This window comes from Chanos chanos, chromosome 3 (genome assembly GCF_902362185.1).
Source record: "Chanos chanos chromosome 3, fChaCha1.1, whole genome shotgun sequence".
Lineage (NCBI taxonomy): Eukaryota > Metazoa > Chordata > Actinopteri > Gonorynchiformes > Chanidae > Chanos > Chanos chanos.
The window spans coordinates 35,310,934-35,338,652 of NC_044497.1; the positions used below are offsets into that span (position 1 = coordinate 35,310,934).

The 27,719-nt window shown below is 42.4% G+C and overlaps 1 protein-coding gene across 1 annotated transcript in view; it reads left to right on the forward strand.

Annotated features, from left to right (window-relative positions):
• Positions 1–27,719, forward strand: part of lama5 (laminin, alpha 5) — a 69,291-nt gene that overhangs the window by 34,948 nt on the left and 6,624 nt on the right. The window contains exons 13-66 of the mRNA XM_030768363.1: positions 195–332; positions 579–713; positions 827–961; positions 1,122–1,259; positions 1,517–1,569; positions 1,916–2,015; positions 2,296–2,348; positions 2,615–2,720; positions 2,843–2,942; positions 3,297–3,453; positions 4,152–4,290; positions 5,233–5,375; positions 6,020–6,123; positions 6,605–6,758; positions 7,023–7,186; positions 7,381–7,489; positions 7,693–7,790; positions 7,951–8,152; positions 8,445–8,571; positions 9,058–9,197; positions 9,370–9,485; positions 9,876–10,087; positions 10,517–10,718; positions 12,336–12,480; positions 12,905–13,045; positions 13,441–13,602; positions 14,144–14,251; positions 14,480–14,563; positions 14,834–15,064; positions 15,669–15,782; positions 16,125–16,255; positions 17,054–17,134; positions 17,378–17,592; positions 18,043–18,143; positions 18,258–18,441; positions 18,788–18,931; positions 19,276–19,427; positions 19,698–19,808; positions 20,228–20,339; positions 20,700–20,861; positions 21,031–21,227; positions 21,461–21,577; positions 22,641–22,795; positions 23,003–23,144; positions 23,556–23,658; positions 23,948–24,055; positions 24,263–24,448; positions 24,615–24,757; positions 25,163–25,345; positions 25,618–25,757; positions 26,007–26,157; positions 26,305–26,438; positions 26,725–26,887; positions 27,285–27,416. Coding sequence (XP_030624223.1) covers positions 195–332; positions 579–713; positions 827–961; positions 1,122–1,259; positions 1,517–1,569; positions 1,916–2,015; positions 2,296–2,348; positions 2,615–2,720; positions 2,843–2,942; positions 3,297–3,453; positions 4,152–4,290; positions 5,233–5,375; positions 6,020–6,123; positions 6,605–6,758; positions 7,023–7,186; positions 7,381–7,489; positions 7,693–7,790; positions 7,951–8,152; positions 8,445–8,571; positions 9,058–9,197; positions 9,370–9,485; positions 9,876–10,087; positions 10,517–10,718; positions 12,336–12,480; positions 12,905–13,045; positions 13,441–13,602; positions 14,144–14,251; positions 14,480–14,563; positions 14,834–15,064; positions 15,669–15,782; positions 16,125–16,255; positions 17,054–17,134; positions 17,378–17,592; positions 18,043–18,143; positions 18,258–18,441; positions 18,788–18,931; positions 19,276–19,427; positions 19,698–19,808; positions 20,228–20,339; positions 20,700–20,861; positions 21,031–21,227; positions 21,461–21,577; positions 22,641–22,795; positions 23,003–23,144; positions 23,556–23,658; positions 23,948–24,055; positions 24,263–24,448; positions 24,615–24,757; positions 25,163–25,345; positions 25,618–25,757; positions 26,007–26,157; positions 26,305–26,438; positions 26,725–26,887; positions 27,285–27,416 — 7,457 coding nt within the window. The remainder of the gene's footprint in view (positions 1–194; positions 333–578; positions 714–826; positions 962–1,121; positions 1,260–1,516; positions 1,570–1,915; positions 2,016–2,295; positions 2,349–2,614; positions 2,721–2,842; positions 2,943–3,296; positions 3,454–4,151; positions 4,291–5,232; positions 5,376–6,019; positions 6,124–6,604; positions 6,759–7,022; positions 7,187–7,380; positions 7,490–7,692; positions 7,791–7,950; positions 8,153–8,444; positions 8,572–9,057; positions 9,198–9,369; positions 9,486–9,875; positions 10,088–10,516; positions 10,719–12,335; positions 12,481–12,904; positions 13,046–13,440; positions 13,603–14,143; positions 14,252–14,479; positions 14,564–14,833; positions 15,065–15,668; positions 15,783–16,124; positions 16,256–17,053; positions 17,135–17,377; positions 17,593–18,042; positions 18,144–18,257; positions 18,442–18,787; positions 18,932–19,275; positions 19,428–19,697; positions 19,809–20,227; positions 20,340–20,699; positions 20,862–21,030; positions 21,228–21,460; positions 21,578–22,640; positions 22,796–23,002; positions 23,145–23,555; positions 23,659–23,947; positions 24,056–24,262; positions 24,449–24,614; positions 24,758–25,162; positions 25,346–25,617; positions 25,758–26,006; positions 26,158–26,304; positions 26,439–26,724; positions 26,888–27,284; positions 27,417–27,719) is intronic.

Here is a 27,719-nt window from a genome sequence, read left to right on the forward strand (position 1 = left end):
AGTATTCGATGGTCACCCACAGATACAAGTTAAACCTGTGTTATATACACGCCTGAACTTTCTCATACTGTGTTTCTTTGACTTTCTTTGACCTGTTTCTTTTTGACTTTTCTAAATATCTCTGTCTCTCTGTCTCTCTCTCTCTCTCTCTCTCTCTCTCTCTCTCTCTGTCTCCCTCTCATTCCCTCCCTCAGGTTGTCAGTGTTCAGGTCCGGGTTGTTTGGATGGATCATGTGACCAGGTGACGGGACAGTGTTTCTGCCGTGCAGGATTCCAGGGCTATTCATGCGAACAGTGTGCACCCGGCTACTTCAACTACCCTCTCTGCCAACGTGAGTCTGTGCCAACGCGTGCCAGCCAACGTGACTCATGCGCACACACGCACACACACACACACACACACACACACTCACAACAACAACAACAACACACACACAGACGCTCTGTAACTACCAGGGCCTATACAGTAACACTAGCATGCTACACCAATGGTTGACTGTCAGAGTGATATTGTGGAGTTGGTCTTATCTTTCTGTCTTTTGTTCTTTTTCTCACTCCCTCTCTCTGTCCCTCTCCAGTGTGTGGCTGCAGTACTGTGGGTTCTTTGCCAGGGGGCTGTGACTCAGAGGGTCGGTGTCTGTGTCGGCCAGAGTTCCAGGGCCCTCGCTGTGAGCAGTGTCGCTCAGGCTTCCACTCCTACCCCAACTGCCAGGGTGAGCGGACACACACACACGCACAGACACACACACACACACACACACGCACACACTCTTGTTGTCTGTGTCAAATATATCATGCTGCAGTGTTGATTGATTATGTTTCCCAGAGTGCACCTGTGACCCACGCACCTCACTGGACTCCAGCTGTAGTGTAGCAGGGCTCTGCCACTGTAGGCCAAACTACAGCAGCGCATCATGTGACCAATGTGCTCCAGGTTACTATGGTTACCCCAGCTGCACACGTGAGTGTTGTGATTATGTTTACGATATCTTCTCACTGTTTTCTACTCTTTTCTCAACATTTATAATTTGATCTGTTTGAAAGTATTTGAGAATAATTTCTCTCTCCCTCCCTCACATCCTCGCATTTTCTCTCTCTCTCTCTCCCCCCCCTCTCTCTAGCGTGTCAGTGTTCACCAGAGGGCTCTCGGTTCGGCTCATGTGACCCTGCGTCTGGTCAGTGTACCTGTTTGCCCAATGTTGTAGGACAGAGGTGTGACTCCTGCAGCCCAGGCTCCTATGGTTTCCCTCTGTGCCAAGGTAACCAATGACCTTCAGCCTCCACTGAGCAATCCGCTACAGGCATGTGTTTGGGTTGGACAATTTGAACTAATCAAAACTAAATAGGTCTAACTGGAACAAAATAAAATTATCTGCAACTTCAGCTTTAGAACTGTATTTCAGCTCTGTGTCTGATCTGTGCTCCCTGGATCATGAGGTAGATGTAATGTCCATTCTGAGAGTGTTTGGGATGGTACTATTTATGTGCAAGTCATCATCTTCTCTGTTCTTTATAGCTGGCACTTGTAATCCTGCCGGCTCTGTACAGAATGAGGTGTTACCCACAGTGGTAAGTATTGAAACAGAGGGTGGACAACAGTTTATTTATTAATTAATTAATTTATTGATTTCATATTTGTGGGGAAAAGCTAAATTTTACTGCTAAGTGTATTTTCTTATTTCCAAACATCATATCATGTCCAAAAAAGATAGTGTGGTTCACGTAGTAGTGTAGAAAATGTGTGTGTGTGTGTGTGTGTGTGTGTGTGTATATGTGTGTGATTGTGTGTGTATGTGTGTGTGTGTGTGTGTCAAAAAAAGATAGTGTAGTCCACGCAGTAGTGTAGAAAATGCCCAACAGAAGGTCAGAATACTGATTCTGATTGGTCACTGTTTGCTGTCACTCACTTTCTCAGGCCTCCTGTCAGTGCAGGCCCTATGTGGAGGGCAGAGCCTGCGATCAGTGCAAGCCGCTGTACTGGAACCTGTCTCCCGACAATCCCTATGGATGCTCCAGTAAGAGCCTCAATCCAGTATATCACCCCAGTATTTCACTGGTCACTTTTACATGCACATTCATTTCAACTACTAACCTGAATATTTGGGCACAAAAGCTGGGATGAGTATCATTTAGCAATGTAATTGTGAAAGGCAGAACCCAGACTGTGGAGGCATCCATCATATACAATGACCAGAGATTGTATATGACGGATACATGATTGGCATGCTCCTTTTGCTTAGTGCATATCAGTGAATGTGTATGTGTGTGTGTGTTTGTGTTCTCTCTTGTGAACAGATTGTCAGTGTAACACTCCAGGGACTCTGAGTGCTGTAGCTGAGTGTGCCCAGGTGAGTTTCTGATATATATGTAAAGTATATTATACTTTTAATGAAACAGCGCAGGGCAGCGCAGTATTAGCATTTATTAATCGATCAAACTCTGCTTATTAGCATTTATTAATCAGTCAAACCCAGATTATTAGCAATTATAAATCAATCAAAGGACACCCCAGTGTTTAATTTAGTTCATCCTCTCTCTCCCGCTCCCTCTCTCTTTCTCCCTTTCTCTCCTTCTTTCTCTCTTCTCTCTCTCTCTCTCTCTCTCTCTCTCTCAGAGTACTGGTCAGTGTTACTGCAAACCTAATGTATGCAGTGGGACATGCTCTGTGTGTAAAGATGGATTCTTCAACCTGCAGAATGAGAACTATTTTGGTTGCCAAGGTAAACAGAGATTTTTACTGAGAGTGCCCTTGAAATTTAAAGTAATTTCATCTTATCTGTAAATGGTAACCATGTCTAACTGTGTGTGTGTGTGTGTGTGTGTGTGTGTGTGTGTGTGTCAGGTTGTCAGTGTGACATCGGAGGCTCTGCTGGTTTGTCATGTAATGAGAGGACTGGCAGATGCACCTGCAGACCCAATGTAGAGGGACCCAAATGTAACAGGTAAGACAGTTTTCCAAAGTGTTCCAAATGTTGTATCCTGAAAGCAAAAGAGGTTTGTTTCAGTGTTTTCTCAGTACTGTTACTGTTACTGTTAACCTGAATGTGGATATTATTTTATGAATCATGTAATTAAATATCATAGAGAATAAAATCATAGGTGTCTAGCACTAATATGGAACACTAGTTTAGATTTACCCAAGAGCAGAGCTCCCAAGTTTTGACCTATTTGTTAGGTAATTTGATTTTGTTTTGTTTAGAATTTGTTCATTTGACACTCCAAGGACGGCATATAAAGATTGATGATTGGGTCATGTTTTGCTGTGCTTGCCTCTGATTGGATGTTGTGTTCTGAAGGCCTCGTCCAGATCACTATTTCCCTGATCTCCACCATCTGAAGTTTGAGATAGAGGAGGGCACCATGCTGGACGGGCGCCCCGTCAGGTTTGGCTATAACCCTCTGGAGTTTGAGGGCTTCAGCTGGAGGGGTTATGCACAGATGTCCCCTATACAGGTGAGTGGCATTTTCAACAAATCTCCCTCTCGTTTGGAAAGTAAAGTAAAATTAAACATTAAAATTAACATTCAGTGGATTTGGGACTTTTTAAAAGTATTATGTCATTATACGTATGAGCATGTACTGAAATGAGAAAAATGAAAGCTGTTGTCCTGGATATGTTTTGAAGTAGCACAGTATAATTATGTGACATTTCATGAAACAGTACAGCTGTTTAGATATTTTCAAACTTTGACATTTGAACTATTACAGACTGCAAACTGCAGAGCTTTAAATAATAGCTTTTTAAAATAGATGATATGAATGTTTTTGATACAGCAGTATTGCCGTAAAATATATGAAAATGTTCTTTAAGTTATGTTCCTGTGGAGTAGGGTGGATGCATGGCATTAAAAATTCACTTTCTTTGTGCTTTTTTGCAAAAAAAAACTCTGTAGTATCGCTGAGTAGACAGCTTGCTTTTTGCTGGAGTTTGGACTTGCCTTTTGCTGCCTTTAGAAGCAGTTTGTTTGGGGGAAGGGTTTGATTGGCTTTTGCTGTGTTTAGTAGCAGTTTGTTTTGGGGACAGTTGATTGGCTAGTGCTGCAGCTTTGGTGGCGGTATTAAGGAATAGCCTTGGCTTTGTTCTTCCCCTGTCTCTTTTTTGTCCCGTTTTGCCCTCCTCTGCGTCGGGTTGGGCTTCCCTCGCTCGGCAGTCCAGGGTGGTGGTGTCAGTTGGGATTGGTTCTCCAGACCTCTTTCACGTAGTGTTACACTACGTTAATCGTGGCTCTGTGGACGTGAGGGGAAGGGTGTCGGTTCTAGAGAACGGGAGGACATTCCACTGTGGGAACTGTAAGTCATAGAACTCCACCTCTGTTATTACTCTATCCTTCCTTCCTTCTTCTATCACTTTCTCTCACCTTTTCCTCTCCCCTCCTCAACTCCACACCTTAGCGCGCCGGAATGGCTTCTTGGTTAGACCAGGGGTCTCATGTATCACTGCTCAAAGTACAAATTCTGATCTAGGATCTGTTTATGCTTGTCATGCTAGATCAGCTCTCCTACTTTGAGGCATGTGATACATATGGAACTAGAGCTGGGCTTTAATGGCAGAAATAAGCTGGGCTTTTGCTGCTTAGTTCATCTGCATCTCCATAGTCCCTCTTCACTCTTCCAGTTCACCCAAACTTTCAGTCCCACTCAAAAAGCCTGTACCATAGGAAAGGTCTTTAACAGACCATGTTATTTCCTACACACTCCTTTCCCTCCTCCTTTCTTTCTTCTCCCTTTCCCTCTTCTCCTTCCTTCTCGTCTTCATCCCTCTATCCCAGAGTACAGTCAAAATGACGGTGCAGATCAGTGAGGCAGATGTCTACCTCACACGCTTCATCCTCAGATATGTAAACACGGGAGCTGGAGTCTCCCAGGGTAAAATCACAGCCTATCAGAGCAGCCGGAGAGGTACGTCTGACAGAAGCCATAGCCAGTCAGATCTTTGTCTGACCATCTTGCCGATTCCAGTGTCACTTTTTTAGTTTTATTTGTGGAGCTAAAGATACTCGCACAGTTCCCTTGCAATGCTAACAATAGTTTTGTCCGTAGTACATTCAAGATTTATTGTATGTTAAATGTGGGCTACACTCATGTTCTGTCCTGATACTTTTCACTCACTATTTGAAATCTTATACCGGTTATGTTTATCGTTCTACAAATAATTGATAGATATCACTCCTTTGATCTCTCTCACTCTGTCTCCTCCTGTCTCTCTCTCTGCTGATATGTCTCACTCTGCAGGCTCAGAGCAGTCTAAGCAGATAGTCTTCGCGCCCAGTTCAGAGCCCACGTTTGTAAATGTGCCTCAGAACAGTTTTGTGGAGCCATTTGTGCTGAACCCAGGGACCTGGACCATCATCATAGAGGCTGAGGGAATCTTACTGGTAAGATCCTCTTTGTTTAAAAGCTACAGTCTGTCGAGCAGCATCCCACCCCTGTTCATTAATTTGGATTCTTTCAGGGAGAGAGCTAAGGAAGAGCAATGATGCAGTGCAAACTTTAGATGTAAAGAATAATAGGCTCTGAGATCCACAAGATAAGAATCAGATAGATATTATGGCCAGATAATATAAATCAATGAGAAATACAAACATGTTTTTTAATTAAGTTAATTTAATTAAGTGTTATTCTTTGAGAATCAGTGAGTATACATGTCATCTTTGAATTGAAGTGGGCTGAAAGTGAATCTTGTAAATTGTGAATCTTGTAAATTGTGCTTTTGAGGACTTAAAGCTTCACAGTCTCTCTGTTTCTGTCTTTGTGTCTGTCCCTGTTTCTCTCTCTCTCCCCCTCTCCCTCTCTCCTCCTCTCCCCCTCTCCCTCTCCCTCTCTCCTCCTCTCCCACTCTCCCTCTCTCCCTCTCTCCCTCTCTCCCTCTCCCGCTCCCTCTCCCTCTCCCTCTCCCTCTCCCTCTCCCTCTCCCTCTCCCTCTCCCTCTCTCCCTCTCTCCCTCTCTCCCACTCCCTCTCCCTCTCTCCCACTCCCTCTCCCTCTCTCCCTCTCCTTTCCTCTCTCTCTTTTATCATAGGATTATTTGGTGCTGCTGCCCAGTGCATATTATGAAGCCCCAATTCTGCAGTTTAAAGTGACAGAGCCCTGTACCTACAGACCCACTCAGGAGCCCAATCAGAAGTCAGTGATCTTACAAAACAGCTCTTACCCAACTGTCTGTGACTTCCACATTAAAACTCCTGTTTGTTACAGCACTTAAACTGTTTAGTTTGGTAACATTACTATAGCCCTTCACTCTGAGAAGAACATGACATTTTCTCCATCATGTCACAAGTAGTCCTAACAGGTAATGTCAGTGCAGGACATCCATCACAGCACTGTTATACCACCGGTTTCCAGCCTCACTTTATGATACATCTTATGGGACAGATTTACTAGCCAGGGTCAAAGCATTATGTTCCTAATATGACACATCAAGTAGAATATGGTCCTGCTGCAGGAAATAGACTTTAGTGTTTTACTGAAAAAGCAGAGGAACTTCTATGTTTTATGAATTTAAACTTGTTGAAAACTCTTGATTTGATCTACAGAGGGTATAAATGTCTTCATCACAAATGGTTAACATGTGGCCTTTTTGTGTGGCTGTGTTTTGCGGTTCTAGCTGTTTGCTGTATAAGTACCTGTCTCTGGAGGACTTTCCCTCTGTGTTGGGGACTGAGGCCAGCTGTCGGTCAGATAACCACCTTCCTCGACCTTGTCAGACTGACCAAATCACACCATCACATCCAGCCATGGCTATCTGCAGTGGTAACGATGTGAGTTCCTGGGTGTCTATGTACGTGTGTGTTTGTGTTTGTGTGTGCATGTATGTGTGTGTTTATGTGTGTGTGTGTGTGTGTGTGATATTGCATAGTTCATTCATATATATCTATAAATGACGACCTCTTATAATTTCATATGCACAGTGTATGTAATCATATTTCCCATACATGAGGATCTTTGTAATATATGCATGTCTGTACACATATGTATGTGCATTCATGTGTGTTTAAACCTGTGTGTGGTTTACCTGTGCACAGATAAACGTGAACGTGCGTTTGCGTGTGCCTGCTCCAGCGGATTATGTGATAGTGGTGGAATATGCAAGTGAGGATGAAGCACCCCAAACACTCACTGTCTCCGTCAACACACCCGCAGGTCGCAACCAGCAGGAACACATCACTCTGCTCCACTGCAAATACAGGTGGGCCTCTGTGTGTGTGTGTGGGTGTGTGTGTGTGTGTGTGCGCGTGAGCGCATATGTCAGGAGTGTTCGTGCGTCTAACTTTTGGCTTGTTTTAGTTTCTGTAACTGATCTCAGTACAGCAGAAGTTAATGAACTCTGAGAAGTTAATCTCTCATTAAGAAGTTAATCTCTCTCTCTGTCTCTCTGTCTAGTTTTCTCTGTCGGGCAGTGACAGTTGATGATCATCAGCGTGTTGCAGTATTCTCCCTCACTACTGAGGCTGATATTCAGCTCATCGCCGACAGATCCAGCTTCTTCCTGGTGAGGGATCCTCTCCCATGACTATGGAATCAGTAAAACAATAACATCAAGAAAGCAACAGTAAACAATGAGAATGACTTTTAGACAGCAATGAAAACAATATTGACAGCAGTGAAAACAATAATGAAGATAAGAAAAGAACAATAGCAGTGATTATTTTGGTGAGCTGTCTGATAAAACTTTGTGTGTGTTGTATTCGGTAGCACAAAGTGCATCTAATTCCTCGCGATCAATTCACTATGGAGTATGTGACACCAAGAGTCCACTGCATCAACACTCACGGCCAATTCTCACCAGACAGGTAAATGTCAAACAAAAGAATCTTTTTCTCAAATACACAGACATATTCCTAAATCACTGAGGAAACTAAGTTAAGACTCTGTCACCCTCTTGTACTTGTGGATTGATATTAAGTACACGTTTATCCAAATCCACCAACTCCCCTTTTCTGTGTTCTGTAGCGGTTCCTGCATCCCGTCTCGATTCCAGACTCCATCTCAGTCTCTGGTTCTAAAGGAGGGACAGCTTTCCTCTGTACAGGAACCCATTCTGGCCTCTCCCCCAGATCCAGAGACCCCTGCTGATGCCCCTCAGTGGGCCCCTGCTGACCGTCCCCTCACTGCAGCCCAAAACACAGACCTCATACGCTTAGACAACTCACAGGTCAGTGCAGGATTTCCGCATCCATGGAATTACTTTATTAGTTTAGTAATAAATAAAGTGTGTAGTAATAACACATGTGTAATACTGTAGTTACATTACACGTGCATTTGCACCATAGCAACCTCTTCTTCACAATATATTGAGGTCTATTTCTTATAAATATTTATTCATTAAACAGATATTCTTTCTGTGTTTGATTATGTTAATGTTTGTCATTCTGCTGCTGACGCTGACCTAGTGACTGTGTGTGTGTGTGTGTGTGTGTGTGTGTGTGTGTGTTTTGATCACATAGAATGCTGTGGTGTACTCGACACGTGTACATGCCCTGGGTCGCTATGTGTTCATCCTACACTACCACCAGCCCCTGCACCCCACCTACCCCGTACAGGTCTACATCAACGGAGGACGCATCTGGCAGGGTGGGCAAATGATCACTGACCCGCTCCTCATCCCTCCAGTCTTGTCACTGTAGTTCAGCTATTTGAATAATTAGTCCCCGTTCCAGTACTCTGGCTTAGTTCATTTACTTCATGTCCTTTTGTGGTGAAGTTGCTACAGTTTTAAGGAGTCTTAAAGTGCTGAATCAATACCAAACAGATATCACTCAAATGTCTTACACAGCTTTATCATGCTTTCACTTAAGCAGTCAAATATGATTAGTAGTTAAGACAATGAGGTCATTAGAGAAGGAAACACTGGAGGTAATTGGGATAAGACCAGTCAGTTAAGTACAGCAAATACTTCTCTGTGTTTGAATTTGGGATGCACTGAGAAATTTGATATTAACACAGAATGACGAAGGCCATAGTGGAACATCATTTAACTACTTTTAATATTCATATTTTGATTTATGAAACAAATGAGTGATTCAGCTGAGGTGTACTCTTCTCTTCATCCGTATCCAGGACATGCCAACGCCTCTTTCTGTCCCCATGGTTACGGTTGCCGAAGCCTTCTGATGTCAGAGAACCGGATCATTCTGGATGTGACGGACCATGATGTTATCCTCACTGTCCGTGTGCCTGAGGGAAAAACACTCTGGCTGGTGTGTAGTGCATGTACACACTTGTATACACACTCACACACACACTCCACCATGTCATCACTGTTAGCCTGTATATCTGTAATAAAGTTAGTAATGATTCCAGTTAAATGTAAAAAATGTTTTGTGTGTGTGTGTGTGTGTGTGTGTGTGTGTGTGTGTGTGTGTTGAACAGGACTATGTACTGGTGGTGCCTGAAAGCAGTTACAGCAGCAGCTTCCTGTCTGAGGAGCCACTGGATAAATCCTATGACTTCATTAGTAACTGTGGACAGAACAGCTTCTACATTAAGTAAGCATAAGACAGAAACAAAGCTATTAATCACTGCATCAACCAAAGCCTGAATGCTAGGACTTGAATTGATAAACAGGAAGGACATCTTCGTGAGTGTTTGAATGAACTTTTGGATTGGCTTTGAATGAAAATATTCTAGCCTGGACATGACCACAGATTTTCATCATACTCACATTTGTTTGTCCTGGTGAATGGATTTTAGCCTTAAGTTATTTACCTTAAATCAGATGAGAGAGTGAAAGAGTAGAACTGCACAGGTAGATGCACATTATTGGTCAAAATGTTTCCCTTTGTTGTTTTTATATCATTTCCCTGCCACACTCACTCATACCCCTCTCTCTGTCTCTCTCTCTCTCTCACTCTCTCTCTCTCTCACACACTTCTCAGCCCGGCAACAGCATCTCCATTCTGTGTGAGTTCGGCTACATCTCTGTCTGCGTTCTTCAATAACGGAGCTCTGCCCTGCGGATGCCATGAGGTGGGCGCTGTGAGTGACTCCTGTGAACCTTTCGGTGGACAGTGCCAATGTAGGCCAAACGTGATTGGACGAGACTGCTCCCAGTGTGCCACGGGGTACTGGGGTTTCCCGAACTGCAGACGTGAGTCATTTGGTTGGGTTGTCGTTGGGTGAAAGAACAGACTGATACCCACAGAAATTTAAAGTCATGTTCTATCAAATCTCAATAACAGTTTATTGCCCAACATCAATCAGACTGCTGTCTGGAGGAAGAAAACAAACACGCAAACAGCCCCTAGCTCTGAGCAAGAGAGAGAGAGAGAGAAAGAGCGAGAGAGAGAGAGAGGGAGAGAGAGAGAGAGAGAGAGAGAGAGAGAGAGAGAGAATACAAAGATGTTGATGCCTCTGATGTTATAAAGTCTAGAGCATTTTCTTTTTATTACCTAGTGACTTTGTGGTATGTGCACTGTCTATTTTTGCCACTCCGAATTTTGTCTGTGCGTAACTGTGTGTAAGTGTGTGTGTGTGTGTTTATGTAGCTTGTCTCCTCTCTCTCTTTCTGTGTTTCCAGCATGTAGCTGTGGCAGTCGTCTGTGTGAGCCAGTGACGGGGGCGTGTATCTGTCCCCCACGGACTCAGCGTCCTGAGTGCATAGAGTGTGAACCACAGACGTTTGGCTGCCATCCACTGGTGGGCTGCGAGATGTGTAACTGCTCCAGACCTGGAGTCGCCTCGTTCGATGTCGGATGTGACACCAGCAGTGGACAGTGCCAGTATGACACACCTTCAGCACTGACAGAGAAAATACAGAATCCTCCCTACCAAAAATCTATCTATCTATCTATCTATCTATCTATCTATCTATCTATCTATCTATCTATCTATCTATCTATCTATCTATCTATCTGTCTATCTATCTATCTATCTATCTGTCTGTCTGTCTATTTCTATGAACACTATCTATCTATCTGTCTATCTGTCTGTCTGTCTATTTCTATGAACATCTGTCTACCATTTCAACACTCTCTCTTTATCTACCAAAAATCTATCTATCTTTGCCTGTCTATCTACCTATCTGTATGTCTGTCTCTATTGACACTGCAAATTTTCTAGCGTTTAATTCCTGCAAATGTATAATTTTGGTTCACGTGAAAAGTTTTAGTCAGTTTATATAAGTGTATATAATCTAGTAAGAGAATAGTTTCACTTATGTAAAATAACTCTGAGATGACATCTGTGAAACTTGAGAACATTTTACAATGGAAAATCAACTTTGACAAGTGTTGGCTGGCTTAAAGATGAGTAGCTTTTCTGTGGTATTTCTCCTGGTGTTTTAAATCAGTTTTCTGTCCGTCGATAGAGTTTCTGTGCTTTTGTAATTGAAAGCTTTTCCATTGTCAAACCTGGTTACTGAGAGCTCTGTCTCTCTCTGTAAGGAATGGCTTTGATTTGTAGGCAATGTCTGTCCCATTTCCAATGTCTTCCCCTATCTTTCCATCCCTGTGGGAACAGCTCAAGTCATAAAAAACGAATGTACATCCCTTTGTTTACAGAGGGGCCGATACAAAGCTCTTTTTTCTGCACTCCTCCTCCGCCTCCTTCGGGTTCATCCCTTCATTCTTTCCAACAAAACCCGCCTAGATAAACACTTGTCTCTTGACTCTTCTGTTGTTTAATCAGGACTGTCAGCTGATTGGGTCTTTTTTTATTGAAAGTACTTAAAAACCACCACCACAAAGGGAATGACCATGTGTTGTGCAGCTAAACCATTACAAAGCAGGCTACCATATTAAGAGTGTTAGTGGATTTAAGAATGAATGGAGCAATGGAATCAAAACAGAAAAAAGATTACAAAAGGATCAGTGTAAGAGGCTGGAGGCTGTGCTCCGTGGTCGACCAAGTCCGAAGGAATTCTGGGAATACTGTAACATTCCTGTGGGCCCATTCCATAGCTCACAATCAGCTTGATTTGCCCAGACAAGACTAGATGCAAAGCAGCATTTGGGATGTCTGCCTTTAGGCATTAAGACCCTGAGACATCTGGCAATGTGGATACAAATCACAGTCAAGCAGAGCTGTAATAGACACACACACAAACACACACACACAGACACACACACATACACACACACACACACACACACACACACAGACACACACAAACACACACGCACACACACACAACCACACACACACACATGCATTCTCTGTGAAGAAACAAGCTGGGGCAACCACAATATCTTATAGATTTTGTTTTCATCCCTTACTTAGAGCTGTAAATACATTCGTAACATCAGTCATTCCGTGTGAACCATAAACTCTCAAACAGACTTAAATTACAGGAATGTTCTAGAATGTACTTTTCAATTTGTTTTGGAATATTTTCTCAGGTGCAAGGATAATATTATTGGACGGCAGTGTGACCGCTGTGCTCCTGGTTTCTATGGTTACCCGAACTGTCGAGCCTGTGATTGTAATGAAGCAGGCACGGAGGTGGATGTGTGTGATGACACCACAGGACGCTGTCTTTGCAAGGTGGGCAAGAGTCAACAGACAAACACAGATAACAACTCACAGAAACTCACACACTAAAAAATGCACATTTCTACTTAACAACACGCAGTGTCACTTAGAAACACTCTCGTTTATCTCTCATGAGCATGGTATATGGACAAGTTTTTAGCATTTCATATAGTAACTGTTTGAAATGTCAAAAGTCTCACAAGGCGTTGTGTAGTTAGTCAGGTCACAGGCATGCTGAGGTTCTGTGCTGCTGGGTTTTGTGTTAAGGTTAAGGTTAGAAATGATATAAGGATTCAAAGTAGAGATAGATTTTGTTTATTCAAGATTTTCTAATTTAATTGTGAGATTATCCTGTCCTCCAGTTACATTTCTCCTAATTATCTAATTCCCATATTTCTTCGAAATTACTCGATTTACCTGTGTCTGCACCCCCCAGGAAAATGTGGAAGGGGCACGTTGTGACCAGTGCAGACTGGGAACATTCCACCTGGATCCCACAAACCCTAAAGGCTGCACCAGCTGCTTCTGTTTTGGAGCAACGGATCGCTGCCGCAGCTCTCATAAGCGCAGGACTGAGGTCTGTCAGCAGATGGCACTACATTGAGTATTCTCGATGTTATTTTCTCTGCAGCGGACCTCGTATTAATCTTTTTCAACAGACAGTTCTTCTGACATTGAACTGATATTTGATACACTATACTTATGTTATAATTTTTTTTCCTTAGTTGGTTATTCCTGTAGTGTTTAAATGTATAATATTATTGCTGTTGAAGTTTAATGTTGTCTGTAATATATCTTTGCTCTCGAGTGTCAGATTTGCTATGCCAATGCTGTGAATTGACATTGCCTGTAATGTTCAGTGCCTTATGCCATACCTTATATCTCGAGGTACTGTTTTATGATATTTTGTTATCAAACACTGTTTAGTGTACTCGGCTGTAATCTAATCTCATCCATAATCCTGTTTTTCAGATTATGGATTTGAATGGCTGGGTGTTGTTGAGAGGGGACAGGCAGGAGGTGCCTGTGACTGTGTATCTGGATCAGGACCTGGCAGAAGCTGATCTCAGTGACGTCCCTGATGTTTACCAGGACCTGTACTGGCACGCCCCCCAGGCCTACCTGGGTGACAAGGTGAGATGTTCATGACCCTAGAGAGGTCAGGGTAAGGTCGATGTTAAACTGATCATAATGTTGGATAATGTAGAACAGCTTTTAAACATGTTCAACCCTGTTCTGTTATAATAGTACCACTAGTGAAACCGTTAATAAAAATGTATTGTTTGGTAAATTGGAACAGAGTTTTCCTATTTTCTATGAACTTGTGTGATACAGTTTGCAAGTTCTCTCTCTTTCTCTGGAGTGACCCTATATTTTTCTGTCTCTCTCCCTACCACTGTCTCTGATGAGAGCTCTCTAGGTGAATGCGGGAGGGGTGTTGAGGTTGTGTTAGAGGGGTGATATAACAGTGAGCAGAGAGTTCCAGATAAGACATTCCAGTTGTGCATCTTGTTTAGTCTGGAATTTATCAGCCGTTTGTTGAATGCAGCAAATACCATATTTAACATGGTATTACAAGATAAATTTAAGTAGAGAGACCAGTGCTGTTAATCATGAAGTTTTCTCCAGAAGGTCTGCCTTTTTCATTTTAAGCCCTCTCTCTCTCTCTCTGTAGGTAACATCATATGGAGGATCTCTGAGGTATCGGTTGCACACTCAAACAATGAGAGGAGATACTATTTCTCCAATAGAGGAGGCACCTCGTCCTGATGTCATACTGAAGGTACCTGAGCTCCTCATGCACTTCCAGAACTTTCTGTTCATCACTGGTATCTCACCAACCACATATTCTGTGTGCTCTACTTCTTCAGCTCATTCCATCTCTCTACCAATCACTGAAAACTGTTTCCTACAATCGAACTGCCCTGAAAGTTACAAAAGGCAATAAAGCACTGTGACTCTTAGTGTCACTTCCTTCAGAAAATATGTGTGTGTGTGTGTGTGTCTGTAGGGTAATCAAATGACTCTGGTGTTTATGGAGAGAGAATATCCCTCACCTGAGGATCCACATGAGGGAGTTGTTCATCTCGTGGAGGTAAAATAGCTACGATAACACCTCATGTCACACACTCTCCATCAAAAAATATGATGAATCTCAAATATATTGTTTTAAAACCAGTGCTTACCAGTCTCACTATTTAATGTTCAGCTGTGTGTCTTTCACTTTAACAGTGGTTCAGGATTTACAGATTTCACTCAACATACACGTATTATTAGCTTTGTAGTTTTCTCCAGTGTATTAGACATAATATATCCAAACCCTGCTAAAGAAATATTTGTCACTAACATCTCTCTGTACCTTTAGGGAAGCTTCCGGCATTTTCAGACAGGGAATGTCGTATCTCGAGAGGAGCTAATGATGGTTTTGGTGGCCCTGGAATCACTGCAGATTCGAGCTCTGCACTCCCAGTTCGCAGAGGCTGTGTCTCTACGTGCCCCTGTTCTGGAAGGCGCTGAAAACCTGCCTTATGGTCGCCATGCCAACAACGTGGAGATCTGCCTCTGTCCCGCTAACTACCTGGGTGATTCCTGTCAGGTATGCTTCAGCATTACAGTCAGAATTCGATAACAGTACTGTAGCATTTAGGCTTTTCTGTGTGGTTAATCTGGTTTGTGACAGAGGTTTGCACAAGCATAACTAAAGACTAAACAATTTTGTATTATGAGAATAAAAAGATTACAAAAACCCACACACTGATGTCTTAAGCTTAAAAAACGTATCTCTCTGGGTGAATCTAAGCTATATACAGTTATTAAAGACGCTACACAATAATCTCTTAAACTTCCAAAAATGGCTCTGACTAATGCTGAACTGTACACGAGAGAGTAAACATTAACTTTAGTCCTCATTAACTTTATGATGATGTAAATCACTCCAAGACACTGACAGCAGTGTAGCAGTGTTTACACTCTTTGTTAATTTGTATGATCTTAAATAAGGGAACTATTCCACCTGGGTGCCAACTTGCAGGAGTCCTCCCTCTTTCCCAGTGGGAGGGGGAATCTTTTCCTTATTGTTGCAGGAGAGGAGCTCAGGGAGAATGTTTCCTATTTTTCTATTTTTTGGAAGTATTCCTGCCAATTTTTTTGTTCATTCTCTCTCACTCTCTCTCTCTCTCTCTCTCTCTCTCTCTGTGTAGAAATGTGCTCCAGGTTATTATAGAGACACAAAAGGACTCTTCCTGGGCAAGTGTGTACCATGCAACTGTAATGGACACTCTGACGAGTGTCTGGATGGATCTGGAATATGTGTTGTGAGTTCATTACTATGTCTTCATTAAATGACATTTAAAGGTGAATGAAAACTTGAGAAGTTAATTAAATGGTGAAAATAATAGCCAGAGGCATTGGATTCATATGAAAGTATTTATTGATGTCCTTATGGAAGTGATGATCATGAAAGGAGTGGAAAACAGCAATGACTTCAACAAGGCATCACTGAGGCAAAGATGGTTTTGGATGTTCTCCAAGCGAACTCTTTCTTCAGAGTAAATCTGTCAGAGGAGAAGAGTGACAGTGAACGCTACGGTTTGAGATAAATCACCGAGCCGCTTTTCACTGGAAACTCTGTGGGTTTGTTTTTTATATTTTAACAGAACTGTCGTCACAACACTGCTGGAGACCACTGCGAGAAATGCCAGAGTGGTTTCCATAACAACAACACAGTCGATGGGCAGGCTGTGGCCTGCGACAGCTGCCCATGCCCGCTGCAAGTCGCCTCCAACAAGTCAGTGCCCTCTCTTCCCCTGCTCCTAATCCTCAGCACTCTCTGTTTTTCTCTTACTCTCCTGTCTTCTGTCTCTTTCCTCACTAGAACCAGAAGATCACCGCGTTAGAACGGTACAGGGGCTCTGTAATGTGTTCCATGTGGAGTCATCATCATAGAAATGATGCATAACATTAGATAAGCTATCACATAGATTTTTTATGTAGATGGAAAAAAAGTATAGGACCTAGTACTCTGCCTTGGGGGACGCCCAGTTGGTGATTTGTTATTTTTCAAGAAGGGGGAGGCCCAATGGTCACTGACAATACTCTATAGAGTATATAAGGGGTGGCAGGTTAACAAGGGAGATGCATTTTGGTCATTTGCTAACAAGGGGGATGGGATCCCTGCTCATCCCCCAGAAATTGCCTACTGGGGACGCCCCTGGAGTTTCCTGAGGCCTGACTGAAATTTAGACAAAATACTGTTTGAGCAAAGAAAATCCTTCAACTGTTTGCTCTCTAATTTTTCTAAAACTTTTGCTAACACATATAATTTGCAAATCGGTCTATAATTGTACATATTAGAAGGATAACCCCCTTTCAGCTTAAAAGTGGGTTTCTAGATCTTAGGAGCATCATTATTAGCTAACTTCTGACATCTTCTTTACCTCTCATCTTCTTTTTCCATGTTATTCTATCTCTCTCTTTTCTTTCATTTTCCATATCTCTTCCCTTCTGTCTTTTAAGTTTTCACAATTGGTCGTTCCTAAAATATGTTGCAGAATTTTATAAACGTGCTGTCCCTTTGCCTGCTCAGTTTTGCAGTTGGCTGTGTGGAGAAACCTAATCAGATGCAGTGTCTGTGTATGCCTGGGTATGCAGGACCCAAATGTGAAAGGTCAGTAAAGATCATGCTCAGACGCCCACTATCGTCACCATAAATGCTTCTCCACCTAAAACAAACAAACAATCCATTGAGACTTCAGAAGCACTCACAGCCCCTTTTTAACTCAGTTTGAATTGCGGCTGAACTTTGGAAGCGTTCTTTCCGGAATTTACTGGGACGATTAGGCATGACATAAACTATCTGCCAGCGCTTCGGCACAAGCAAACTCTATTCACTGTTCCTCTCCAATTGTAGGTGTGCCCCAGGTTTTTATGGCAACCCCATGGTCATCGGCAGCACATGTCAGCCCTGCCGTTGCCACGACAACACAGACCCCAATATGTTATTCAGTGACTGCCATCCGCTGACCGGCGAGTGCCAGGGCTGTATGTACAACACTGCAGGGCCGCACTGCGAGATCTGTGCACCTGGTTTCTATGGCGATGCCATCACGGCCAAGAACTGTACCAGTAAGCAGAGACATAGTTGCACACAGTTCAAAGTAATATGATAGCTATCTCAATTGAAGTAAAAGTAGTATATTTTAGTTTATAAATAGGTAGTACAGACCTGTACAGATTTTAATGTGTATTTCCTCTGTCATCGTCCACAGCTCTCAGACTCTCAGTTATGAATGATTTTAAAAATTGCCACACTAGCCAATTAAAGTGATTTTAGTTTTCCCTGAGCAGTCCAATTGTTGAAAAATGCATCATTGTCCTCTGTTCTAAATTCTGTAACACTGAACTTGTGACAATATTTCAGCTGTTGTTTGCTCTTAATTAGTGATTAAGAAATAATTAAATTCATTGATTGGGAAGTTAATTGGGAAAGTGTAATTAATGAATAAACATTTTGGCATTCTCATGAATTCCCACTGTTATGTGACTTTCATTTTCATTCTGATCTCTATTTTCTAGGATGCAACTGCTCTCCATGTGGTACTGAGTCATGTGATCCTCAGACTGGGCAGTGCCACTGCAAACCTGGCGTTACTGGTGCCCAGTGTGACCGCTGTGAGGTCAGACTGAAACTACTGTCTCCTTCCCTCCTTGTCTCAGATCAAAAACTTTAAAATTGAAGAAAATATAGAGTAACTTCTCATTTGTGGTATGGTAATTCTGTTTCTGTCCAGGAGGGGGCATTTGGCTTTGAGTTGTGCTCTGGTTGTCAGCGTTGCGACTGTGATGCTGCTGCTGCCCTGGTCCAGCCGTGTGACCCAAGAAATGGCTCGTGTGTTTGCCAGCCGGGTGCCAACGGACCACACTGCCGCCAGTGTGCCCCAGGGTACTGGGACTACAGCCCCAGTGGCTGCAAGAGTGAGTCCGATACACACACACACACACACTCACTGAGTGACTGTTCTTCATAGTAGAGAATATGTTATGCAGCTCTCAGTTCAAAAAAGAGCTGCAAAGATCATGTGAAGTCCTACACGGAGGATTAATATAATGCATTTCATAACTGTTTCGTTATTTTTTGTATAATTTCGTCTGAGGAACAGGTCATGTCCAAAAAAAGGTACAGATACTCGAACAAAAACCTGATCACCTGATCAGACAGTCACCATTCGCAGCAGTGCTGCCACTTGCTTTTTTATCACTTTGTCTGGTCACTTGTGGTTCTATATTGATAGTTAATTTGGTCATGGGATCTTCCCTGTAGAGTGTGACTGTAAAGGAGGCCACTGCGACCCGCGCACTGGTGAGTGTCGCTGTGCAGATGGACTGACAGGAAAACAGTGTGACACCTGTGTGGACCGTTACAGCGTCCCTGTCCCCAATGGACAAGACTCTACTCAGTGCCAAGGTGAGAATTCACAATTTTACTCATATGTAATCAACAAAGGTGGGTAGGTATGAAGGTAGGTAGTACCACAGATCAATAACAATGTTAAGAATATATACATTTGCATAATTACTGAACAAAGGATAGAGGCAGGCTTCAAATACTGATGCGGTGGACAGGTATCAGTATTCACAGAATAAATATTGATGTAAACATTTTATGATCATGTGAAATGCCACTACTGCTTACTGTCCCTAACCCTCACTAGACTCTAACCTTAAACATGTTTGTCAAGGCAATTTTATGTTAATAACCTTTCATTTGCTGAGTGATGAATATCATATGTTTGTTTGTTTGTTGAATAGTGTGTGACAGTTGTGTGGTGGTGTTGTTGGAGGATCTGGATAAGATGTCTGAACAGTTTCAAGCAGTTGCCAACCAACTCACCAATCTCAGTGCCAGTGCCATCTCCTGGGCCCAGTTACACAAGCTTAACCAGTCCATACAGTCTATCGCTGTAAGTCTAACACACATACACGCACGCACACACGTACACACGCACACACACATATATACATTCACACATATATATATACAAAAAATACTGATTAAAACACAGACTGTAGACTGTATCCACGTCTGCACATACATAAATGTCTGAGACCAACACAATGAGAGAGAATTTCATACTCACACTGATGCCAAGTTTATCTCAGTTACTTCTAGTTAAGTTTTAGCATTCAAAGTTCTCTGTCACATTCTAAAGTACCAGAACTCTATTTCCCAGAGTACCGCTGAGAACTACAACAGCACTTTAGATGAGAGCAGGGGCAAGGCGGACATGATGGAGAGAGAGATTCACAACATCAACGCCGACATCAGCGAACTCGAGGAGAAGGCATGGATTATCTGCCTATCATTTTGTCTTTAATCATTTCAGTATTATTTAATAAATGCTCACGCCATTTGGAAAATAAAACAACATTCCCTTTCAGGAATGCAGTCTTGATAATGTACTGTAAGGGCATCAGTAATGCTATATATTCTGTTCCCTGTACATCAAAGGGTCACAGCATTATGTTGTATGACATTATTCATTCTATGCATCCAACTGTTCATAAAGTATACTGCCAACATTAAGAGTAGTGTCCTTGCATTTGTGGCAATTGGTGGCTTCAAACAAGTGATGTAGCATTTTCAAGTGAGACATACTTAAAAAAGGAAAGCATAATTTAGTGACTATGTAAGTGAGTGAGTGAGTGAGTGAGTGAGTGAGTGAATGAATGAATGAATAAATGTGTATTGTTTTGTATGTAGGCATCGCTGACCAAAAGAAAGGGTGATGATCTGGAAAACAACACCATCTCAGCACACCAGAGAGCTGAAGACCTGATCAGCTTCATCAGAGGAATCATGGGAAAGGTGGAAGGTGGGCATGTGGCGTAACTTTCACAAATACTCCTCACAAAACACAAAGCAAGAAAACACCCATCAATTTGTGTAGTCTTTAAAGTACTTCACAATAATGAACAAAAAATGACTCAAATTGCATTTCCTGAAAGCTGTGAACTGAACGTTTTTCTGTTAAGCACAAATAAATTCCCTCTGTAAATTAGTATTCAATAAATTCCCTCTGTAAATTAGTATTTAAAAAGGACCTCTTAGTTTTGTCTCACCTTTCTGATGCAACCTGGTTTTTATCTGAAGTGGTCCTCTCTCCCTCCTTCCCTCCTTCTCTCTCTCTCTCTTTCTCTCTCTCTCTCTCTCTCTCTCTCTCTCTTTCTCTCAGACATGCTGAATCAGATGAACCGCACAGAGGAGGACACTCAGGATGAAGATGACCTCAGGATGAAGTTGATGGAAGTGGACTCCATGCTGCGGGATATGAGATTCCGGAATGCCGACATCCAGCGGAAGGCTGCTGAGGCAGAGCTGTCAAGGGCCAACAAATGTGAGTATCAGAAAGTTTTTTTTTCCTCTTTCCAACCTCTCTGTCTTCCTTTCTTCCTCTCGCACGGACAAACTTTGACTTTGTCTCTCTCCTTCTCTCTCTCTCGCTCTCTCTGTCTCTCTCTCATCTCCTTTTTTTCTTTCTCTTTCCTTCCTACTTTTTCCCATAGTGATGGACCGAGTGAAGAAGGAGATGGCAGACCGTCAGGCAGCCAATGAAGGAGTGGAACAAGGGATCAGGGATCGTTTAGGAAAATTCCACTCTCAGCTGATGGATTTGAGAGATTCTCTGAATGAAGCCGTGCAAAATACAGCACTTTCCTCAGAGATCAACAACATGAATCAGAAACGACTGGAGGAGATCCAGGTACTACACACACACACTTACACACACACAAACACAAACGTGCTCTCATGTACAGAATAACAGAATAAACACACTCTGTCACACACTTGCACTGACACACATGTTGTCCCACAAAAGTATAGAGTTTATAAAGTACAATCCTACACTGACCTGACCTCCCACTCAGTACTCTTATGTTTGTAACCATGTCTGTGTGCCTGAATAACGCATGGCCTCCTTCTCACTGTCCCCAGCAAAAAATCAACAGGCTGAAAGAGAAAGAGAGAGAGGTGGAGGAAACACTACGGATGGCGGAGGAGGATGTAGCTCTGGTCATGGATATGCTGCAAATGCTACAGGAGTCTAAAGAGGTCAGTCCACCTGAACACGGCAAATCAGCATGTTTTCAGGCCAGAGGTGCTTAATTGTTGCTAAGGAACAGGACACTCCTCAGAGAAGACAAATTCTCTGTGACATTCAGTACCTGATGTACCACCACCTGTATTTTCTGGCACACTTTTACTGGACGTCTGTGGATACAGCATTTGCAGAACCATACCACAGTGAAAACGATGATGTTCATCTGTTCAGTTAGAATAGTTTATATTCAGGGATTCCTTCTACACATCATTTCTCTTAAAAAGCTTTTGCTGTGGCTGCTTTAACTTTCTGAGACTTGCCAAAAAGCCATCAAAATGTCAACAATACTACACTCAAAAGGGTAGCAGATGTGGTCTTGAAAAGCTATATAAAATCATTTTGCATACACCTGTACATAGGCACATGTTAGAAACTGGAGATGAAAGAAAGCAATATAACTTTTTTTTTGCATAACTGAAGTTTTGACTTGTGTCAGAATGTACAACATACACCTGAATTCCCTTTAGTAATTTAGTTTTATTTCTGACAGAAAATTCTCATTTGAATCGTTGGCCTTATCCACACTCTATAGTCTATACACATCCAACTGTCAGTCATTTCCACAGTGAGTCTATACACATACAACTGTCAGTCATTTCCACAGTGAGTCTGTACACATCCAACTGTCAGTCATTTCCACAGTGAGTCTATACACATCCAACTGTCAGTCATTTCCACAGTGAGTCTATACACATCCAACTGTCAGTCATTTCCACAGTGAGTCTATACACATACAACTGTCAGTCATTTCCACAGTGAGTCTATACACATCCAACTGTCAGTCATTTCCACAGTGAGTGTATACACATACAACTGTCAGTCATTTCCACAGTGAGTCTATACACATCCAACTGTCAGTCATTTCCACAGTGAGTCTGTACACATCCAACTGTCAGTCATTTCCACAGTGAGTTTATACACATCCAACTGTCAGTCATTTCCACAGTGAGTTTGTACATGTAAAACTGTCAGTTCAAATCTCATGCTTCATGTTTGTGTGTGTGTGTGTTTCAGGATTATGAGCACCTGGCAGCTCAGATAGATGGAGCAAAGAAGCTCATTGGGGAGAAAGTACAGAAATTTGCTCCTGCTGCCTCCAAAACACAGCTTGTCCATAAAGCAGAGAAACATGCTGAGCTGCTGGATGAACTGGCCAGGAACCTGACCAGGTGTGTGTGTGTGTGTGTGTGTGTGTGTGTGTGTGTGTGTGTGTGTGAGAGTGAGTGAGTGTGTACACGAGCTGCATGTGCATGCATGTGTGCGTATGTGTGTGTGTGTTCGTGCGTGCGTGCACGCACGTGGGAATGTGTGCGTCTGTGTGTGTGCTGGTTGTGTGAAGTTTCCACTAACTCCAGTGCCCTTTATATTGTTTTCAGTGTCATTTCGGAAACTAATGAGGATGGTTTTGTCCAGCGAACGCTGAACACCTTACGTGCCTATACAGACATCATCAACAGCATTCAGGAGGCTGAGACTGCTGCCAACCAAGCCAACGCAGCTGCCATGGATGCCCTGGAGGTAACATCAACTATGTAACATATACCGAAAGGAACTAGACATTTATTCATTGCATAGTTATGGAAATATTGTATACAAACATTCACATTCAATAGTCAATACAACAATGAAGACATTTAATTACTCATTTGCATGTTCTTTCTTTCTTTTTCTTTCTTTCTTTCTTTCTTTCTTTTTCTTTCTTTCTTTCTTTCTTTCTTTCTTTCTTTCTCTCTCTCTTTCTCTCTCTCTCTGGCTCTTTTACTCCAGTCAGTCTCACTTGTACTGACACTGTAGAACGTAACGCAGTAAAATGTAAACAAGATGAAAGGACTAACATTTGGCAGTCCTTTTCCATCTGTGCGTTTTCAGCTCTTCACCAGATTCTGTCATGCATAGCTCTTCACTGTTTCTGATCTGATTTCCCTGCAGGGGGTTAAAGATCAGAATCTGCCTGAGCTGGCAGACGGAATGAAGAATGAGAGCATTGCATTGCAGGAGGAGGCCAGAGAGCTTCAGGACCAGCTTAATGATGGTATGAAACTAAACATTGAAATGAAACAGAGTTTGGGTTTTACATAGAGCCTTCAGACTGAGGACCAGTTTCCTTCTTTATAAATGACTTGTTCTTTGCCAATGTGAAATTATTAATATAATGCCCATGTTGTCTTTGGGCACATGGAATGTTAGGGTTGTCTTGGTTACCTGTTTCAGTAACACCCAAGTGTTTCCACAGTGTAATCTCTGTGTCAGCTTTAAATTTGCCTGTGTCAGGAAAGTTACACATATCTTCTTCTGACTGTCTCTCTGATGGTCAATGTCAGATTTGAAACCTCGGCTGGAGGACATTCAAAAGCGTCTGCAGAATGCTACAGAGAAGAAAGACTCACTCCTGCAGGATTTGAAGAACGTGAATCTTAATGTTAGCCGAGGTCAGAGATCACAACATTCGATACACACACACCCACACTCACACCCACAAATAAACGCGCGCACACACACACACACACACACACACCTCTCTTGAATAAATGCTCTGTGATATGTGTAGAATCGCTCACAAACTCAAGGCAGAGGGTGCCCATCATGACATACTGATGTTAATGACATTGTGTGTGTGATGATTGTCATTGATCCAGAGGAGACAGCGCGGAATATCGATGCAGCTAAACGGGCGGCAGAGAAAGCCAATCAGACAGCTGAAGAAGTTCAGAAACAGCTGGATCCTATTAGAGACCAGCTAGAGGAGTGGCAGAAACAGTATGGAGACTCTAATGCAACCAGTGACGACATCGACAGAGCCCTACAGCAGGCAAATGAATCTGGTATTGCATTTCATTTACATTTTTCTATTAATTATTCACACCCTCATCCTTTCAGAGATGTAGTTTTCAAGATTTCAATTTTGTGCTTGTGTGTGTATGTGTGTGTGTGTGTGCGCGCGCGCACGTACGTGCTTCTGTGTGTGTGTTTGCGTGTTTATTTTTTAAGTGAGTAAGTTGGGAGAGACTCTTCCTAAGTTGTTGGAGAAGCTGGATAAACTGCAGAATAACACCACGCCGATGCAGAACATCTCTGAGAACATTCTTCGAATACGGCAACTCATTGAGCAGGCCCGCAAGGCTGTCAGCAAGGTACACCACACACAAAGGGACAAAACTCTGTTTGCTTTTACAAATGCAACCTCCAGAACAAGGAGGGCCACTCAAATGTAAAGTGTGGAGTAAGTCAGTTGAGATTTACATCCTGGTATGCTGAACGTCATGAACAATAAAGAGAAATTAGAAGAGTGACAAACTCTTCAATGACTTCTCTGTTCAGATGTCTCAGGATTTAGCTGTTTGTTTGTCTGTCCCACTGTCTAGCTGTCTGTTTAGTTCTTGCAGTTTGTCTGAAAGTGTATTTAGGAGAATTCCAACCTGTTGAACACATTTCAGAGCAAAGCATTGTAGAGCTATCTGTCAAGCCTGTTAGTGTGTAAGGGAAGATGTTATATGAACTTTGACCTGTCTGTCTCTCTCTCTCTCTCTCTCTCTCAGGTGAGCGTGTCCATGAAATTTAACGGATCATCAGGGGTACAGGTCAGAACTCCCAGTAACCTGGCTGACCTGGCCGCCTACACGTCTCTCAAATTCTACATCACCCTACCTGAGAACAGCCGCCGCCGCCGTGAAGAGAACGCCGCCAAGCACCAGTTTGTCTTCTACCTGGGAAACAAAAATGTATGAATGAAAACATGCAGAGTAGAACTTGTTTTTTTATTTTTTTTAATAGACACTGTAGTTTTCATATGATATGTTAAATTATTTCATTTAATTTCCATTATTTGATATAGAATGTTCTCAATATTGTAATGTTTGTGTCTGTTAAAAATGGCAAACTACTGAAGTTCTTTTCATTTCTCAGGCATCATCATTAGGTTTTTGTTGATTGTTGGTGGGTTGGACGGATAATATGTTGGTTGGGTGATTTGTGTCTGTTTTCACATTTGTAGGCCAGTAAAGAGTTCATGGGAATGCGTTTGGAGGGAAAACGGCTGCGTTGGTACTATAACTTGGGTGAGGAAACAGCAGACGTTTTGATGAATGAGGATGTCAAATCAGACACCTACTTCAGCAAGGTCATTCTGGAGAGGTAAGACAGCTTTCCTCACTCTCATTATCCCACTCATCATCATCATCATCATCATCATCATCATCATCATCATCATCATCACCACTACATTTAAACATTATCATGATCATTGTCCTCTTTGTCATGAGTTACAAAATTATTAATAACGCCTTCACTTATCTAATCTAACCAAATTTTCCCTGTTTGTTTGTGTGTGTATGTGTGTGTGTGTGTGTGTGTGTGTGTGTGCGCGTGCGTGCGCACATGTAGGATCCTGCAGTTTGGCCAGATGACTATGTCTGAGGTGGCTGAAAGGAGACTGACTAAACAGGTAGTTGAAGCTAAAGGAGACAAAGGTTTGCTCAACCTACAGACTGAGGACACTGTCTTTTATGTAGGAGGTTACCCCAAAACCTTCACGGTAAGTGTGTGTCAGCATGTGCCTCTATAGATATTGCTTTGCCATCCAACAGCTGACAGTATATTTAAGAGGGCAGTTCATACAGCAACACTGACTCTAATGCTGCCCTGTATCTCTCTTCACTCCCTCCCTCCATCTCCTGTTTAGCCTCCTCCTGTGCTAAAGCAGGATAACTTTAAGGGCTGTATAGAGTTGGAGGCACTGAATGAGGAGGTTCTCAGTCTCTATAACTTTGAACAAACCTTCCAGCTGGACACCAAAGATGCTGTGCCCTGCTCAAGGTGACTGCCAGCATTCTCTCTGTGTGTCTGGGCATGTGTTTATATGTGTGTGTGTGTGTGTGTGTGTGTGTGTGTGTGTGTATGTGCAATTTTTATTAACCCATGAGAGTTTCTATATTATTATGTTGTGGTAACTGTATCAGTAATAGTTCTTACACAGTAACACAGCTACTACACTGAAGTCAATAATCTATACTAATCTATACTATACTAATCATTTTTTTGTTGTTGTGCTTGTGCGTGTGCGTGTGTGTGTGTGTGTGCGCGATTGTGTGAATGTCAAAAGGTCTAATCCCACTCTGAGCCAGCAGTGGGTTAATGACGGTGCGTACTTTGACGGTACTGGCTACGCTGACGTGACGCTGAAAAGTGACAGCGGTTATCCGCGTCTTGAGCAGGAGGTCAAACTTCTCTCACACAACGGCATTCTGATTCTGCTACAACGTGATGTAAGCACTGTTCCTCCTGTTCCTTACACTGCACTCAGAAACCATGCCCTGTAGCCTCCCCTCTCACTCTGTTAGAGCAGTAATCCAGAGGTGGAAACATGCACCATCTTTGTTAGGATTTGTTACTTGCCCTTGTTGTTTGCAAGTAACAAACAACTACTACTTCTGTTGTGTCCTTTGAACAAAACAATGAATCTCAAGGATTTTACAACTCAATTCAAAAAAGAGTTAAAAAAAACATAGCTAATGCTAGAAGTTAAATGATTGTATAATCTTGCTTCATGTATGATTATACCTGTGTGCACGCACGTATGCGCACGTGTGTGTGTGTGTGTGTGTGTGTGTTTACTTAAATACTTGTGCTGATACCTTGTCTGCCTGTCTGTCTCCTCTCCAGGACATGTTTGTGTGTCTGGCGGTGAAAGACGGTTTACTGAAGCTCTACTATAAATTATCGGATCGTATGGAGGATCAAAAAGCCAAGACAGCAGACGATATGCTGAGAGTCAGTGATGCCAAAGCCAGAAGTGTAAGTGCTCAGTTCCATTCCATTCATCTCAACTCAGTGTTGCTTGATTAGCCTAAATGTTTTCTGGACATTACTGCCAATAATGACGGGAAATATGAATTATTTAATAAAATCAAACATGACTTAAAATATGAAATATGAATTATCAGCGTAATTGTAGACTTTATACTAAGCAATAAGAAAGGCTGACACACTTTAGACATGTAAACAGCATTAAAAACAGCAAAAAAAAGACACCTCTTTTGTTGTACTTAATAGTAAGAATGCAAGCCTGAATCACAAGAGAAGGAGAGAGATAAGAGA